Source organism: Zootoca vivipara, chromosome 6 (assembly GCF_965207765.1).
Source record: "Zootoca vivipara chromosome 6, rZooViv2.hap1.1, whole genome shotgun sequence".
NCBI lineage: Eukaryota > Metazoa > Chordata > Lepidosauria > Squamata > Lacertidae > Zootoca > Zootoca vivipara.
The window spans coordinates 38,264,515-38,280,262 of NC_142589.1; the positions used below are offsets into that span (position 1 = coordinate 38,264,515).

The 15,748-nt window shown below is 43.4% G+C and overlaps 1 protein-coding gene across 2 annotated transcripts in view; it reads left to right on the plus strand.

The window, feature by feature from the left end:
* The window catches only part of CA5A (carbonic anhydrase 5A), a 33,662-nt gene extending 22,096 nt beyond the window's left edge, over positions 1 to 11,566 (plus strand). The window contains exons 3-7 of one of the 2 annotated variants that reach the window (XM_035119187.3): positions 4,330 to 4,448; positions 5,032 to 5,127; positions 6,065 to 6,127; positions 7,116 to 7,271; positions 9,053 to 11,098. In XM_035119187.3, the coding sequence (XP_034975078.1) occupies positions 4,330 to 4,448; positions 5,032 to 5,127; positions 6,065 to 6,127; positions 7,116 to 7,271; positions 9,053 to 9,262 (644 nt within the window). In that variant the 3' untranslated portion in view covers positions 9,263 to 11,098. Of the gene's footprint in view, positions 1 to 4,329; positions 4,449 to 5,031; positions 5,128 to 6,064; positions 6,128 to 7,115; positions 7,272 to 9,052 lie in introns of both variants that reach the window. The other variant, XM_035119188.3, reaches the window with a different exon arrangement.
* The last annotated feature ends 4,182 nt before the right edge of the window (positions 11,567 to 15,748 follow it).

A 15,748-nucleotide genomic window follows, 5' to 3' on the forward strand; every position in this document is an offset into this window, starting at 1 on the left:
TCTTAGCATCCTGATATGACTTACTTTTCCCATTAGCCTGCGCACTGTCCCTTGGTTTCTGCTTAGAGAAATTGCACAGCGGTCTCTCTCCCCAACCCCCCTCCAAATTTGATGATTATCATAGCTGTGGCTGACTTCAGGCACCACGCTCCATTCCTGTTCCTCTGCATTCTCTATCTCAGCCTTCTTGCTCAAGTTTCCTAGACTCGAGGGCAAGGCTCTATAAATTTCAGCTGCTAACATTCGTTGTTCTGTGCCGGTTTCCACTGAAACACTCTAGGTTTGCTTTGAAGTCATTCTGATCCACGTCACTCTTTTAAATCTAATCATTATATGCCTATAACTTCTCCCTCTTTTTAAATATCTAAGCAGAGACAGCTGCTAGTGCTGATGCTTATATGCTACCTCTGCTGTCAGAGGCATTTTGCCTCAATACCAGTTCCTGGGAATTGCAGGTGGGCAGAATGCCGTTGCACTCGGGTTCTGCTTTTGGGTTTTCCAATAGGGTATCTAGGAGGCAGTGAGAGATTTTACTTTCTTGGGCTCCTTGATCACTGCAGATGGTGACAGCAGTCACGAAATTAAAAAGACACCTGCTTCTTGGGAGAAAAGCAATGACAAACCTAGACAGCATCTTAAAAAGCAGAGACATCACCTTGCCGACAAAGGTCCGTATAGTTAAAGCTCTGGTTTTCCCAGTAGTGATGTATGGAAGTGAGAGCTGGACCATAAAGAAGGCTGATCGCCGAAGAATTGATGCTTTTGAATTATGGTGCTGGAGGAAACTCTTGAGAGTCCCATGGACTGCAAGAAGATCAAACTGCAAGAAGGAAATCAGCCCTGAGTGCTCACTGGAAGGACAGATCGTGAAGCTGAGGCTCCAATACTTTGGCCACCTCATGAGAAGAGAAGACTCCCTGGAAAAGACCCTGATGTTGGGAAAGATGGAGGGCACTAGGAGAAGGGGACGACAGAGGATGAGATGGTTGGACAGTGTTCTCGAAGCTACCAACATGAGTTTGACCAAACTCTGGGAGGCAGTGGAAGACAGGAGTGCCTGGCATGCTCTGGTCCATGGGGTCACGAAGAGTCGAACACAACTAAACGACTAAACAACAACATCTAGTTGGCCACTGTGAGAACACGATGCTAAGATTAGATGGGCCATTGGCCTGATCCGCGAGGCTCATTTTGCAAGACAATAAAAGAAAACACATTTGTGCTGCTCGCATAAAAAATGTCTTAACGTGCATGATAAGCATCCAGCCAAGTGTCATTTACATTACTCAGGCCCCAAAGTGAATAAACGCACCTTCCCTATGCTGCAGACAGTCCTCCTGTTGCAAACCCTCTTCATTCCAATGGGAGTGGGATTAGGAAGGGACTTCGATTATAGGCTTGTTCTTGCTTTACTATAATGCTTTTCTTCTTTGTGATTCTTTCTGACTCCTAAACACGTAACTTACTCTTATTTCCCACCTGCTCCTGATGCTCTCTTCTTCCTTTCTTTTCTTTCTCCTTGCTTCTGCTGTCTGACAGTAATAGGCAGCTGCACAGATAGAGAAGAGGAAAAAGAGTGGATTGGAGTCAAAAAGTATGAAGGAAGGCAATGGCGGTAAACTGAATAGAGGAGCCTGCTTTTAAGAGAGGCGGCATCTGAGATGGGATCTAAATCAGTTTTGTGCCGAGGACGAGGCTAGTTGCACTACTGGGAGTAGAATGAAAGCAAAGGGAGAGAGAGAGAGAAGGAAATGACAACACAGGTAAGTGCTTGTGCTTGTGTGCACACTGTTGCTTTGTGGTGTTGGTGTCCGCTGTTTATGGTGGCAGGCAGAGCTTCCAGAGTGCAGTTAGGGGCACCTCCCTGTGCATTGTGGGATTGCCTGCAGTTACTATTTAGCAGTGCAGTCCAAGCCCAAGATCCACCAGGAAGAGAGAACTTGGATTCGTCAGATCCTGAGCTTTCTTGGCTGAGCTGGGGCTGCACCCAGTGTAAGTCCCCCACCCCAGCTGAGCCAGTTATACTAGCATAAGGCCCTCAGCTAGGCTCAGCTGGTGGCACTTAAGATGACATAATATATGTCCGTACAAATCCCCCAGAAGTGGTGTTCCGGGGTGTGTGTGTGTGTGTTGGCACATGAAGGGGCAAGGAGAGACTTACACCTGTTCCAAACCTATTCCTTCAGTTTGGTGTGTGAGTGGCAACCTGGGGGAACTTAGCTGACAAGCAGTCAAATTCCTCCTGCATGGAGGAGTCACTTACGCTGGCTTTCTGTAATGAGCATTGTTCTGCCAGAATATACAGGGACTTTCTCGTCTGCACCTAGAGATACAGGCTGTGGCGCAAAAGAAAGGGCAGCAAGCATCTCAGGAATTTTGCTCAGTGTCTGCATACGCACATATATTTTTTTGCAAAATCACACTTGTTCTGTAGTCACGCATGTATAGAAATAGCCGAGTAAGTTAGAGGTAATGTTTTTGTTTACTAGATACAGTACATGACTTAAGAGCGCGACTACTTATTTTCACCACAAGGGGGCAATCATATTCAGCCTCATTTTCTGCTACAGTCTTCCATAATTCTCTGCAGATGCTCAGAAACCCTTTTCTCTATACATCCTGGAGGAAAGTGGTTTTAGTTGTGCAGGGCGCACTGTCTTATGTTTGGGCTCACATAGGTAGGTAGATTATCCCTTTTTAAAGTCAGCCAAAGGACTAGCCACTAGCAAGTAACAGACTAACAACGTACCGTTTTCAATCTCTTACAAAGGACTTGGCATCATTAAGCAACAGATAACTTTTATAAGGTTGTCCTCATATGTGAGCCCAATGGAAGTTTCAGCTGCCATCCTAGTGATGAAAAATCTAAATGGGGACAATGTAGGACTCTATTTCTGTAAGGAATTATCCACATATGGCAATTCTAACTTAGGCTTTTAAAATTGATTTTCTTTTAAAAATTTTAAAAAAATATATAAATACATTTGCATAGGCTTACAGATTTTGTTGCATATCAACATATAAGTTACAACAATAAAATAAAATAAATCAGTCCAAAATAATATCGTTTTGAACTTGTAAACAGAGTTATGGGAGAGCTTGAATGCCAGAGTAATTACAATTACATTATGATGTGCAAATAACATAGGATGTTTAGATTGGGGAAGAGAGGCAAATAACTGTAACAATTCAAAATTATGTTTCAATATTAATTCTTTTCATCAATGGTTACATCTATTATACAGAAATAATAGGGAGTGAAGCAGGAGGGATAATGCATGCACACCAGACCGCATTGGATACTGTAGATGCTGTCACACATGGCATTTCTCTTCCTCTGGAGCCTTTCAGGTCATGTGCTGGGTGTGCCAAAGATTCTGCATCTTTGATGATGTGTATCCAGCAGATGCGTTTGACATTTGCTTCCATCGGAAAGAAGGAACATAGCCCAGAAGAACAGTCCTTGCAATCGGTGCTAAATTACCAAAGTGTTACTGCAGAAAACCTTTTCCAGAATTTTACTTTTCCTAAGCAAAAGCAACTTGTGAGAATTCTTGCATTACCTTAATGGCAATCTCTTGCTGCTGTGGTGTGGATAAGAAATTTAATTAATCTGTGGTCCCAAGTGTGCTTTACTGTATGTATGTAAGGTGTTGGTCATAACCACCAAGTCTAACTTCCCGGTAAACATGCCAGGCTTGTGTTCAGATGGCTCAGCTAGAACTCCAGGAATAGCTCTGTCTTTCGTGGTCACCAATATTTGTCAGGCTTCCAGAAGCATCCCTGTCAGATCATGGGATCAATGCAGAGACTATGTTTGGATACTGTGGATGTAAGCATCCTATAATATCTCAGTGAGCCAGCCCAGAGACTCCTATTTACAGCAGCAGAGAAGTGCATCTTCACTGTGATTTTGCAAGCCCTGCTGTGGTTTATTCCCCCTCTGAAGTGTGAAGAGTTAGAAGGACATGGCTGTATGATTCTTGCCAATCCCGCAACACCCCTCCTCCCTCCCTACCAGCACCAGCACAGTGCATTTTGTGCACCAAGCCAAATCTGCTTCACTTCTGCTTTTGGCCTCTGTGTTGTTGCTATTTGATGCCATCCACGTACTTTCAGGAGAACCAGGCAGACTCTGCCGCTAATTCCTGCTTGCCAGGTGTCTCTAGATTAAGAGGGAGAGGGATGAGAGAGATACAACAGTGTAATCTTACCCATGTGTATTCAGAAATAAATCTTATTTATTTCATGGGAGCTTACTCTCGGGTAATTGTATAGGCTTGGGGCTTAAGTGTTGGCCTCCTAACATTATTTTTCCTCTTATCCAAGTTATTACAGGAGGCCCCTTAGAAAACAACTACCGGCTGAAGCAGTTCCACTTTCACTGGGGGGCCATAAATGAATGGGGCTCGGAGCACACGATTGACTGTAAGGTCTTCCCAGCAGAGGTAAGAGGAAGGAGGACCCTCCCACTCACGGAATACTTTCGCGAGATTCTAGAATGTTGTGCACCAGTGAATCTTAATCAGAAGTTCTAATTACAGGTAGGTAGCCGTGTTGGTCTGAGTTGAAGCAAAATAAAAAAAATCCTTCAGTAGCACCTTAAAGACCAACTAAGTTTTTATTTTGGTATGAGCTTTCGTGTGCATGCATCTGAAGAAGTGTGCATGCACATGAAAGCTCATACCAAAATAAAAACTTAGTTGATCTTTAAGGTGCTACTGAAGGATTTTTTAAAAAATTTTAATCAGAAGTGTTCGCAAAAGCATTCTGGGCCTGTGACATTTCCTCTGCTTGTGTTCTGTCAACGCGTGGACAGATTTGGCCAGTAGCCATGTGGCCATTTCTTTTTTTTGTGGGGGTGGGGTTGGGGTTGTGGGGTTGCTCTTGGGCAGCCAAGAGTAGAAGGCACAGAACTCTGCTGCAAGGTCTTTTGAGAATCATACCCGATTCATTGCAGTTTCTGAAGAAAAAGATTGTTCCATCTCATTTCTTCCACGGTTCTAAAATATCAATTGAATTTAATTTCAGCTGCATTTGGTACACTGGAATTCTTGCAAATATGAAAGTTTTGAAGAAGCTTTGATGGAAGAAAATGGTTTGGCTGTGATTGGAGTCTTTTTGAAGGTATGATGGTGGGAAGCCTGTAATTTTCCAGTGGTTCATTCTGAACTGTCATTTATAAAATTGTGGAGACACTTTCTTACACAAGGAGCACCTTTAAGGCTGCACTCCTTTGCACATTTACCTGGGAATAAGTCCAACTGAACTCTTCCTTTCAATGGTAAGAGCTGCTCAGCCATGGAATGGGCTACCTCGGAAGGTGGTGGACTTTCCTTCTTTTGAGATTTTTAAAGAGATGACCACCTGTCAAGGATTCTTTAGCTGTGATTCCTGCATTGTGGGTGGTTGGACGAGTTGACCCTTGGAGTCCCTTCCAACTACATTTCTATGATTCTGTGATTCAATAACACTTATATCTGAGTGGACATCTATAGGAGTGCGCTGCAAGTAACCTTTTAACTTTTTGTTTATATCACAGTAATACAAGCATGCATCCTGTTGGTTAACTAGATCAGTTACAAAACCAGAAACCAAGGATCATACTGAGCAGGAAGAAGGAATGAATGGAGAAAAAATGAATTATAGGGAAGAGGGAAGAGAGAAAGGGAGAAAAGAGTGAGGACTTTTCAGCACCCAAACTGCATATGTGTCCTCTCCGCAGTGGTTCAATTATTGTATTGATTTAGAACTTCCAGCATTCCCTTGCATAGTGTGATGCAGTTGGTAGGAACAAATAAATACCAGAAAATATTTCAGCTGTGTCCGGCAAAGACTAATGGCATAGTGCAACCTTTGCCAATCTGTTGCCCTGTGGAACTTTTGGACTACAACTCCCATCAGTCCCAGCAGCCAACTGGGGCTGATGGGAGTTGTAGTCCAAAACATTTTCAGGGCAACAGGTTAGAGAAGGCTGGCCTAGTGTCACAGGCATTTGCACTAAACCACTTGATCTATGGATGCAATGGATAAAAACATACTCTTTCTCCCATTCCCTTCACAGCTTGGAGCCAATCACAGTGGGCTTCAGAAGTTAGTAGATGCCTTGCCATCAATTAAACACAAGGTAAAGAGAACTTTAACCTTAGTTGCTATTCAGTATCCATCTCACACAATGCACAGGAGCAATCCGTAGGTTTGCCCTGAAGCCAACCTGACTATGAGCATTCCTGGATGATGCATGGGCCTGTTGTGTTTATGTTGGTGGCCTTATGGTGCCTGTGTTATGCCACAGGTGGCCTAGAGCACTGGAACCTCACATGGCCTTGCTCCCACTTTGAGCCAGGCATTTGTTCAGAGAGTTGACCAGTCTGATTCCAAGCAGAGGTGCCAGGATGTGTGTGCCATTCTCCCAGTGGCTTCTGGAAGTGCTGTAGCTCAGTAGAAGAGCATCTGCCTTGCATGCAGAACCACCCAGGTTTGATCTCTGGCAGCATCCTCAAGTCAGGCTGGGAGAGAACCCAGCCTGTAACCCTGGAGAGCTGCTGCCAGTCCATGTAAACAATATCGAGTTAAGATGAGCCAGTGGTCTGACTTCGTATAGGATAGCTTCCTATGTTCCCTATGTACATACATAAAAAGGTAAGATCGTCCCTGCCTACAGGCTCACAGTCTGACAGAAGCAGTACAAAAGGAGCTGAGGCCTCCTATATGTGGCGGGGATGCTGTGGTGGAGGACTGTATTGAATTGTGGCTCCTCTTTCCATGCTTGGTGCCTGAGGACCCAGGAAGACAGGTAATGCAAGCTGAGGATCCCATCACAAATAACCCAGACTGAATGAATTTATTATTTCAGTCACAGACCGGTTCCAGCTCACATACAAAATCAGGGAAGTCATGAAACACAATAGGGATACATTTAAATTAGCAGTTCGGTATAACAGGGACAGTACAGATATAGCAGCAGTTAAAATATATAAATTAGATCTTACTAAAATAAAAACCTGAAGCGTCATTTAAAACCTTAATCATGATGATACCACAGCTTGTTCCCTAAGTTTTATGGCAATTGCACAGAATAACCCAGACTAATCACTGGTACTTGGATTTGCTAGGATGATCTCGTTGAGTTTGATGAATTTGACCCGTCCTGCTTGTTGCCATCATGCCCTGATTATTGGACTTACGCAGGATCTCTCACCACCCCGCCGCTTTCAGAGTCCGTCACCTGGATCATCAAGAAAAAGGCGATAGAGGTTGATGATGATCAGGTAGAGCAAATGGAAACTTGCCATCTGTAGATGGTGTATTGCTGGGGATGGATGTGGGAAAGCCAAAGGAAGAATGAGATTCTCAGCTGGGGAAAAAGCTTTCTAGGAGGAACTTGGTGTCTTCTAAAATGTTGGGAATGCAACTCTACTTTATTTTCCCCTCTGCAAGCGCAGTATAGAAGGCACATACTGCTGAATAATCCCTGCAGAGTCATATCCAACACTGTTAGGCTGAGTTTATATGTGGAAAGGCAAATCTTTAAAACTTCGTATTGTGGAGGTTTTGTGTTTTTGCTTTTGCAAGCTAAACTAGTAGACCTGAACATGTAACTTGGAATAATTGTGGGTAAAAAAATTGTAATTTTTGTTTGGTATCTCAAATCTTCCCTCCCAATGCTAATTGCAGCTTCCGGGAAGATAGGGTTGCGGGGTTTTGGGGTGACTTTGGGATCATGGTGGGGTGGGGGAAGGTTAAGCCCTCTCAGTGGAAATTGTCCAGTTCCTGTGTTAATTGTTTTGTAAACTGACATGATTGCAAATGGCATGTTCAGCATTACATCCAATTTGGCTCCAAGTATGAGCATTTTAAACAACGTCTGGTGCAGAGAGAGAGACAGACAGATGATGAGAAACAAAATGAAATGCTTCCTGTTCCTAACAGTGGCAGTACAATATTATCACTATTGCAACAAGCAAAATCATACAGATTCTCATTTGGAAGCAATTCCTGCTTATCTCAGTGGGATTTCCTTTCATGGTTGGGTCCTGAGGATTTCAGCTATTTTCTTCTTTTTAAGCTGAGTTCCTTCTCTAAAATAACACTTGCTTTTGTGGCACGCATTGGACCTTTCCAGTTTCTGTGGGTCAAATTATGTTCGAATTCTTTTCCTAGCAACGGGCTTCTCACTTTTCTCCTTAGATTCCTTTTCCAGGATTCACTAACTCGGTACAGTCATTGTGCTTAACCACATAGCTGCCAAGTTATCCCTTTTTTAAAGGGATTTTCCCTTATGCTGAATAGGCTTCCTCGCGAGAAAAGGGAAAACTTGGCAGCTACGCTTAACCATGGTTTGCCTTCCTTTAGCCAAAGCTAAGTATTGCATCTGAGTCATGAGTAAGAATTGATCACAAACCTGTGTGGAATTGTGACTTGTGATTAATGTTTTCTTTCATTTAAAGACTTACATTCCATTTTTGTCTCAGAAGAAGAGATCTGTAGTGGCCAGTAGGATTCAGGTTAAAACCAACAAAAGGCCAGTACAAAGCTAACTTTAAAATCTATAACATAATCAGAACAACTACAAAGTAATAACTGTTGTTGAGCAAACCATGGTTAAGGCAGCTTCCCTATTAACAGCAGCCTGTTCTTGCGTGGCCTCTGGGTACAGAGCTTAGCTTAGCTAGTTAAGATAAACTGTGGTTGCTTTTGTTGCACATTTGGAATCTTCGGGGCCAAGGCAACAAACCATAGTTATGACTGCACTGGGCCCCTAACTTCTGGGTGTTTGAATCCTGGAAACCGAGGCAGCTTAAGAATGTAGGCTTGATTAAGAGATGGCATGCCGCCATCCTGTGAATGTCTAGGATTCGATAATGTTCTCAAAGGCTGACAAGCTGCAAATGATAAGATATGGATTTTGTCTCCAGTCTCTTCTTAATCAGCTCTGGAAGAGAGCCGAACCATTAACTTGGGTATCAGAGGGGTGTGTGGGTGTGTGAGAGAGAGATCAATTTTGTTTCTTCTCTAACCCTTTCTGGACTTTGCTCTTTCTCATTTCCAGCTTGAGGTGTTTCGGATGTTGCTCTTCACCCCTGCGGGAGAAGAAGAGCAAAGGATGGTGGACAATTTCCGTCCACTTCAGCCAATAATGGATCGTACCGTCCGTTCCTCTTTCCTAATCCAGCAACGACGGAACATTGAAACAAGATCAGACGAACAGATACACCATGCCCAGCAGCAAACGCCCCAGGCGGAGCACGTGCGCCTTTAAGGAGAGGGGGAAATATATATATATACAATGTTTATTAGCACTTTATATGTTTAGAATATATCTTGATGCAAGGTCACTTACTTTAAAGGGTATTGGGTTTGTTTTGGTGTCCTTTCCTCTTCTAATGAGCTGCTTTTTCTGTAGCACAATAACCTGCTTTAACTTAAACCCCTCCTACAAATAGCCATTTAGAGTATGCATCAAGTAGAATTCCAAGCTTCGTCATCAAGGCTTCTCTATTGCTCTCTCTATATATAAATATGCACACAGATTCTCAGTTTCATAAGCTGTATGGTGGCAAAAGATGTCCCCAAGAGGACACATTCAAGGAAAGACATAACTAAAGCATAGCTGTAGGAAATGGAGAGTTTGCAAGAGTAATGACTTTTTTATGAATGGACTTGTGCTTATATTCGTACACACGGTCCAATTCTGTCTACCTCTGAGCTCTTAACTTTATAACAGTTATCTAATTTTTCACTGTATCTTTTGTGCCTACCAGTTCTCTTGGATCCAGGGAATGAGCCCTTTCCACAAACCAGTGGATTTAAATGGATTCTGGATGAAATCCTAAGTGTGCTTTCTTGGAAACGAGCTCAATTAAGATCAGCAGGACCAACTTCCAAGGAAATGGGCATAGGACTGGGCTTTGTGTGTATGTACACATCAGTATATATTTACTGACATGGTTGGGACTCCCATGTGTACACTTTGTCATGAGCACACCTATAAATATATCTCCGCCGCCGCCCCCCAACTCTGTAGGCTGATCTCAAGTCTCAATTGTATTTTTAAACAAAAGCCTGCAAAGCATTTGTATGAGCAGAATATAGATAACAAGCCTCATCCGGGATCCATCTTCTTCTAAAGCTATCTTGAGATCTATCATGTGCCAGAATTAATCAATTGCTTTTAGTACTTCAGCCCTTTTCAGATTTCCCCCCAAATATCACGTAATAGTACTGGGGAGTGTTCTGTTACAGTTTCAGTATGTACATGCCAAAAGTAGCTTCATTAACCATGTTACTTAAATTACAGGGTGAACTGAAATCCACTTTCTGCATGCATCAGTTTTTGTTTACATGTGTGCCGTCATTTTGGCCCATACTAAAGTGGGGTTAATTTTACATTTCCCACTCGCCCACAGGGACTGACTCCATCTTCAGCACATCTTCAGCTTGTTTTCTGCAAGGGTGTCCTCTCCTTTTCAACCATAGGCTGGTGGGTCTTGTGTGCCAAATATAACTTGAGTATAGCAAAAGTTAGAATATGGCATCAGCCGTATGGATATATTTGGACCAATCTATTCTCAGAAACTAAATAGGGCTGGTGTGGGAAATCTTTGGCCCTCCAGATGTTGCTGAACTACAACTCCCATCATCCCTGGCCATTGCTCAAGCTTGCTGGGGCTGCTGGGAGTTGTGCTTCAGCAACATCTGGAGGGTCCCCACACTTGGCCTAAGGATAGGAGCTCAGTTTGGCATGCACAAATCCTTGCAGAAGGTGGCAACTTTAGGTTATGGCCAGTGTTAGTTCTACTCAGAGAAGACCCATTCAAATGAATGGACATGACTAACTTGGGCACATTAATTTCAGTGGGTCTACCTAGTTGGATCAATCCTTTAATTCCATTTAGGCTGGTGAGGACAGCAGCCAGGTAGTTTACACAGCTTTTAGGAAACGGGATCAGCTTCTGTACTTCAGGGTTGCCTTTTTGACTTGTCTTTTTGATAAATGATTTATTTCCCTGACTGTTCTTATGCCTGTGTATTTATAGAATCTGCTATCATATATACCCTTTGTTCCGAATATGCTAAATGAATTGCTTTCAAATTAGTAATAGTGTGATGCGGTGATTCTGATTTAATTAATGTGTCTCCATGTGGCTTGGATACCAGGCAGAAACAATTTTGTATAGGCTGTTAACACCTGTTTTCTAAAACAAAAAACCTCAGACACTTAAGTTGGTGAATTGGTTAAACACAATGCACATTTACAAACCTCTCCTTCTGTGTTGCCAGAAGTTATTTCAGTTTTATCCTCCTTTTGGGGAGGAAAAATGAACTGTTTCATTGTATGGAGAGCGCCTGTGACTAGATAAAAAATCTACTGAATTGCATTGTACTTGGAACGGAAGAACAATAACACACTGTGTTGAGAGCAGTACTTGCTGAAGAATAACGTAATGGTTCATTATGCTCCTGGACTGCATGAAACATGCACTCCAAAAGCAATCTGGGTGCTTTGAATACCATTGTATTTGCCTGTTCGTTTGAGCAGTAACCATAAAGAATACCAAGCAAACTGCCTACTGGGCATTTTTTTAAAAAAATTCTGTAAATCACTGGGGCCTCCCAGGGGAGATCTGGATGGAGGCTGGATGGTTTGCCTGGCCTCCTCCCTCCATCTTCCCAGTGGAGTGGCTAGGTTGCATGCAGAAGCAGCGCATGAATGTGCTGGCACAATACAGTGTTGTGGGACCTCGGAGCCAAGCAGGGTTTTTCATGAATGCTAGGCCAGAAGTTTCTGAAATGGCTCAGAAGCATTTAAACCTCTCAGGATAAGAGAAGCAGAGAGCACTGATTTGGAAGCTATTCTGGGGGCATATACAAGCCCGTATAAAGAAATCGTGATACGTTTGCAAAAAAAAAGAAAGTAAGTGCTTTGGCATCTCAGAATGGAAGAAATGGTTGCATATAAAATGGCTTTGAAATATGCAATAGGTAAAGGGTTTGTCTGCTTTAATTTGATAAATGTCTGAATCATTTGCTTTTAATGGGGGAACCACATTATATGCACTGCAATGAATCAAACTCAGTTTGTAACTAGGCTTCAGCAAATGGCCTCGGTCCAGTATACCTGAAGGAGCGTCTCCACCTCCATCGCTCTGCCCGGACACTGAGGTCCAGTGCCGAGGGCCTTCTGGCGGTTCCCTCGCTGTGAGAAGCCAAGTTACAGGGAACCAGGCAGAGAGCCTTCTCGGTAGTGGCACCTGCCCTGTGGAACGCCCTCCCACCAGATGTCAAAAAGAAAAATAACTACCAGACTTTTTGAGGACATCTGAAGGCAGCCCTGTTTAGGGAAGCTTTTAATCTTTAAGAAATTAGTGTATTCTAATATTTCTGTTGGAAGCCGCCCAGAGTGGCTGGGGAAACCCAGCCAGATGGGTGGGGTATAAATAAATTATTATTATATCAATAAATTGACCCTGTTCTTCCACTCCCTCCTATTTTGACCCCTGTTTTTGACAGGTATTCTCAAGCAAAAACATTCTCTGCCTCTTCCCTCCCTGCGTTTTCAGCATTGAGTCCAACTGTACAAAAATGCCCCTCTCCAAAATCTTCCGCCTGACTCCTGGCTTCTATGAAGGTCTGGAAAGAAACTTTGATACCATCCAGTATCATAATCCCTGTGAAGTAGCAAAAGGGCTTCTGGGTGCAGCATTTTGCCTCTGGGTGTGTGGGACCCTCCATCAAATCCTTGCACCATGATAAAGCTGATGCTGTTCCAAGAACAGAACATGTCTAAACCAAAGCAAGTTCTGGGATGAGTGGAGATTCTTTGTTCTATACCAGGCATGTCCAACAGGTCGTTCGCAATCTACCGGTCGATTGCGGGACGTTAATGGTTGATCGCGTCCAATTAAAGAAGTAGGGAAAAAAACTGTGCCAAAGCTCAACAACAGCTTTGCCTCCCCCCCTAAAAAGCTCATATACTTTGCCTGGCAATGACAATGGGTAGATCACAGCCAGTATTTTTATACTGTTAGTAGATCGCAGTCTCTTGGGAGTTGGATGTGCCTGTTCTCTACAAATCGTCTGCTGCAGGATTGTGTCATAAAGATGATATCCAAATCAATTAGCTATTGAATGCTAGGACTGGCTCCAGATATTGGCTAGAACGTAAAACCGCGTGTAGCAAATAGCTTACATTTTGGAGCAATAGTATGACTCATGCAACACACTGGCGACAATTATTCACACAATTTGCATGAGTCGGACTACTACGTTTATCAGCAGCACAGGTTACATTTTGGAGCGAAGCAATTATCCTGATAGTTGAAAGTCACCTGTGCATTATCTCTGGCCTTGGGGCCACTTTTGCTTCAGGTATAATTATGCCGTGTGGGCAAGGAGTCCCTTTGATGTGACAAACACCGCTTGTCTGAGTATTAGCACATGGAGTACTGATTCTATAATTGATTCTTCTTCAAAGGGTCCGTGGCTGAATGCAAGGACCGGAGTGGTGATAATAGGGCAAGCACTCAGAGCTGTTACTCCGATGTTCTGCGTGGTAACTTCAAAGCTCCGAGTGCAAAATAATCCCCTCTCCTTTTGCAGAAGACACAACGAATTTCATATATTTGAAATGGCCATAATCTAATTTTACTGTGTGAATGGGTGGAAAGAGCGCTGGACTGGAGTTCAAATGGTTGCCAGCCACAGACTCCTCAGAGGGTGTATACTGTACATTTCTACTCCTTCAAGCAGGATATGTTTCTCCATCCATAAAATGGGGGTTGCCGTTGCCTTCGCAGTAGGAGGAATGAGATTGGGAAGCCTTTGTGCCTACCCTGAACCATTGGGGATATGGCAGGTCATTCACCTAAATAGATGAAGTTCATTTGAGCTGCTTGTGAAAAACTGAAAGGAGTAAGTTGAATGAAACCAAAACCCAGGCAAACAGCTTGATCTTAGAACTGAATGGAACATAGATGGTTGCTTGCAAATCTTTGCTGGATCCAGGCAAGAACTGAATTGGGAAAGAAAGAAAAAAGTTACTGGCCCCAACATAAATTTCAGGGCCCACCCTATTCTGGTGATTGTAATCTGTTTTAATTGTTTTTCATCTTAAATTGTTGGTAACCTGCCGTAGGACCTGCTGGGGAAGGATTGGTAATAAATAATGATCATAATTTGATACTGGCTTCTAAGGCTACGTTGCTCTTTTGGATCAGGCCATTCCCACCAGCCAGCTCCTAGAGACATCATAAAAAAATAAAAATCATTGTATGTATGTATTAATTTACTGACTAGAGAGATCTAGAAACATTACACAAGTACATTCAAATATTTGTTAAAAAAACAACCCAAAGGCAGTAATAATGAATAGTGCAGAAAGTCTTGGTGTATCCAAAATAAGCTGTTAGCTCTGTCCTTCAGGAGGGTCTGGCACGACCCCTGCTGCAGTCTGCTCTTTGCTGTGACGTCAGTCAAACTAAAAAAGAAAATGTGTGCAAGCAGGAGAATTGAGAGGGCTGGCTTTGGAGGTTGGGAGCTTTCTCCCAGGAATGCTTTGAAAATGGCAAACAGCCCGTCAAAGCCTGCAGCAGGTCTCTGCTTAGCTCCAGCTTTCTCCCCATGGCAGGAGGGTAGAGTGCACTTGTCTTGTGCTCATGTCCTGCTTTCTGGTTTCCCACAGGCATCTGCTCAGCAACTGTGAGAACAGGATTCTGGACTAAATGGGCCATTGGGCTGATTTAGCAGGCTCATCCTGTGTTATGAGTTGGAGTCCAAAAAACTCTAGATTCTGCAGATTCTCCATCCCTCAGGTAATAGGCAGGAGATCCCACAATGAGCCTGTGCCTTGAGACCCATGTCCATCTCTAGAGCTCTTTGGAGGGAGCAAAGTGTACTTTAAATGTGTGGTGTGGACGTCAATATGATGATCCTTAGAGCATTGAGTCCACTAGGGGGCAGGAGCTGATAATGGAAAAGCCCCAAAATGAGTGCAATAAGGATGAACTCCAGTAGCCTGGATGTTGTGTGTTAAGAAGTGAAGCCCAGCCTGATTATTTTAAAAGGACTGAGATGGTAACCTACCTTTGAGCCTAGATAGGGAGTCTATGCAGACAACTCTGAATGTTTGTCTAAGTTGTTGTTCTTTAACATGTATAACATTGTCTGCAGCAAGCCAGGACACCATACTGGTGATCCAAGGAGGATGACATTGCTCTCTGATGCAAAAATCTTTTATTTAAAACTGGGGCGTTTGTGAGCTTTCTTCACATGATGTAAGTCGACATTTTAAATTGGGAGGGTAAACTTTTTCAGCATTCAGACATGGATATCCTTCTGGGGACTCAGTCTATTGTGGCAGAGCCAGAGGCAGAAGTGCGTGAAGCAGTGGATGTGGAGGTATTGAGGGGATGCCAGTGTGATGTAGTGGTTAAGAGCGGTAGACTCATAATCTGGTGAACCGGGTTCATGTCTCCGCTCCTCCGCATGCAGTTGCTGGGTGACCTTGGGCTAGTCACACTTCTTTGAAGCCTCTCAGCCTCACTCACCTCACAGAGTGTTTGTTGTGGGGGAGGAAGGGAAAGGAGAATGTTAGCCGCTTTGAGACTCCTTTGGGTAGTGATAAAGCGGGATATCAAATCCAAACTCTTCTTCTTCATCATCATCAAATCTGCAGATGGCACCAAACTGGGAGGGATAGCCAATGACGCAGAAGATAGCATCGGGATTCAAGATGATCTTAGTGGAT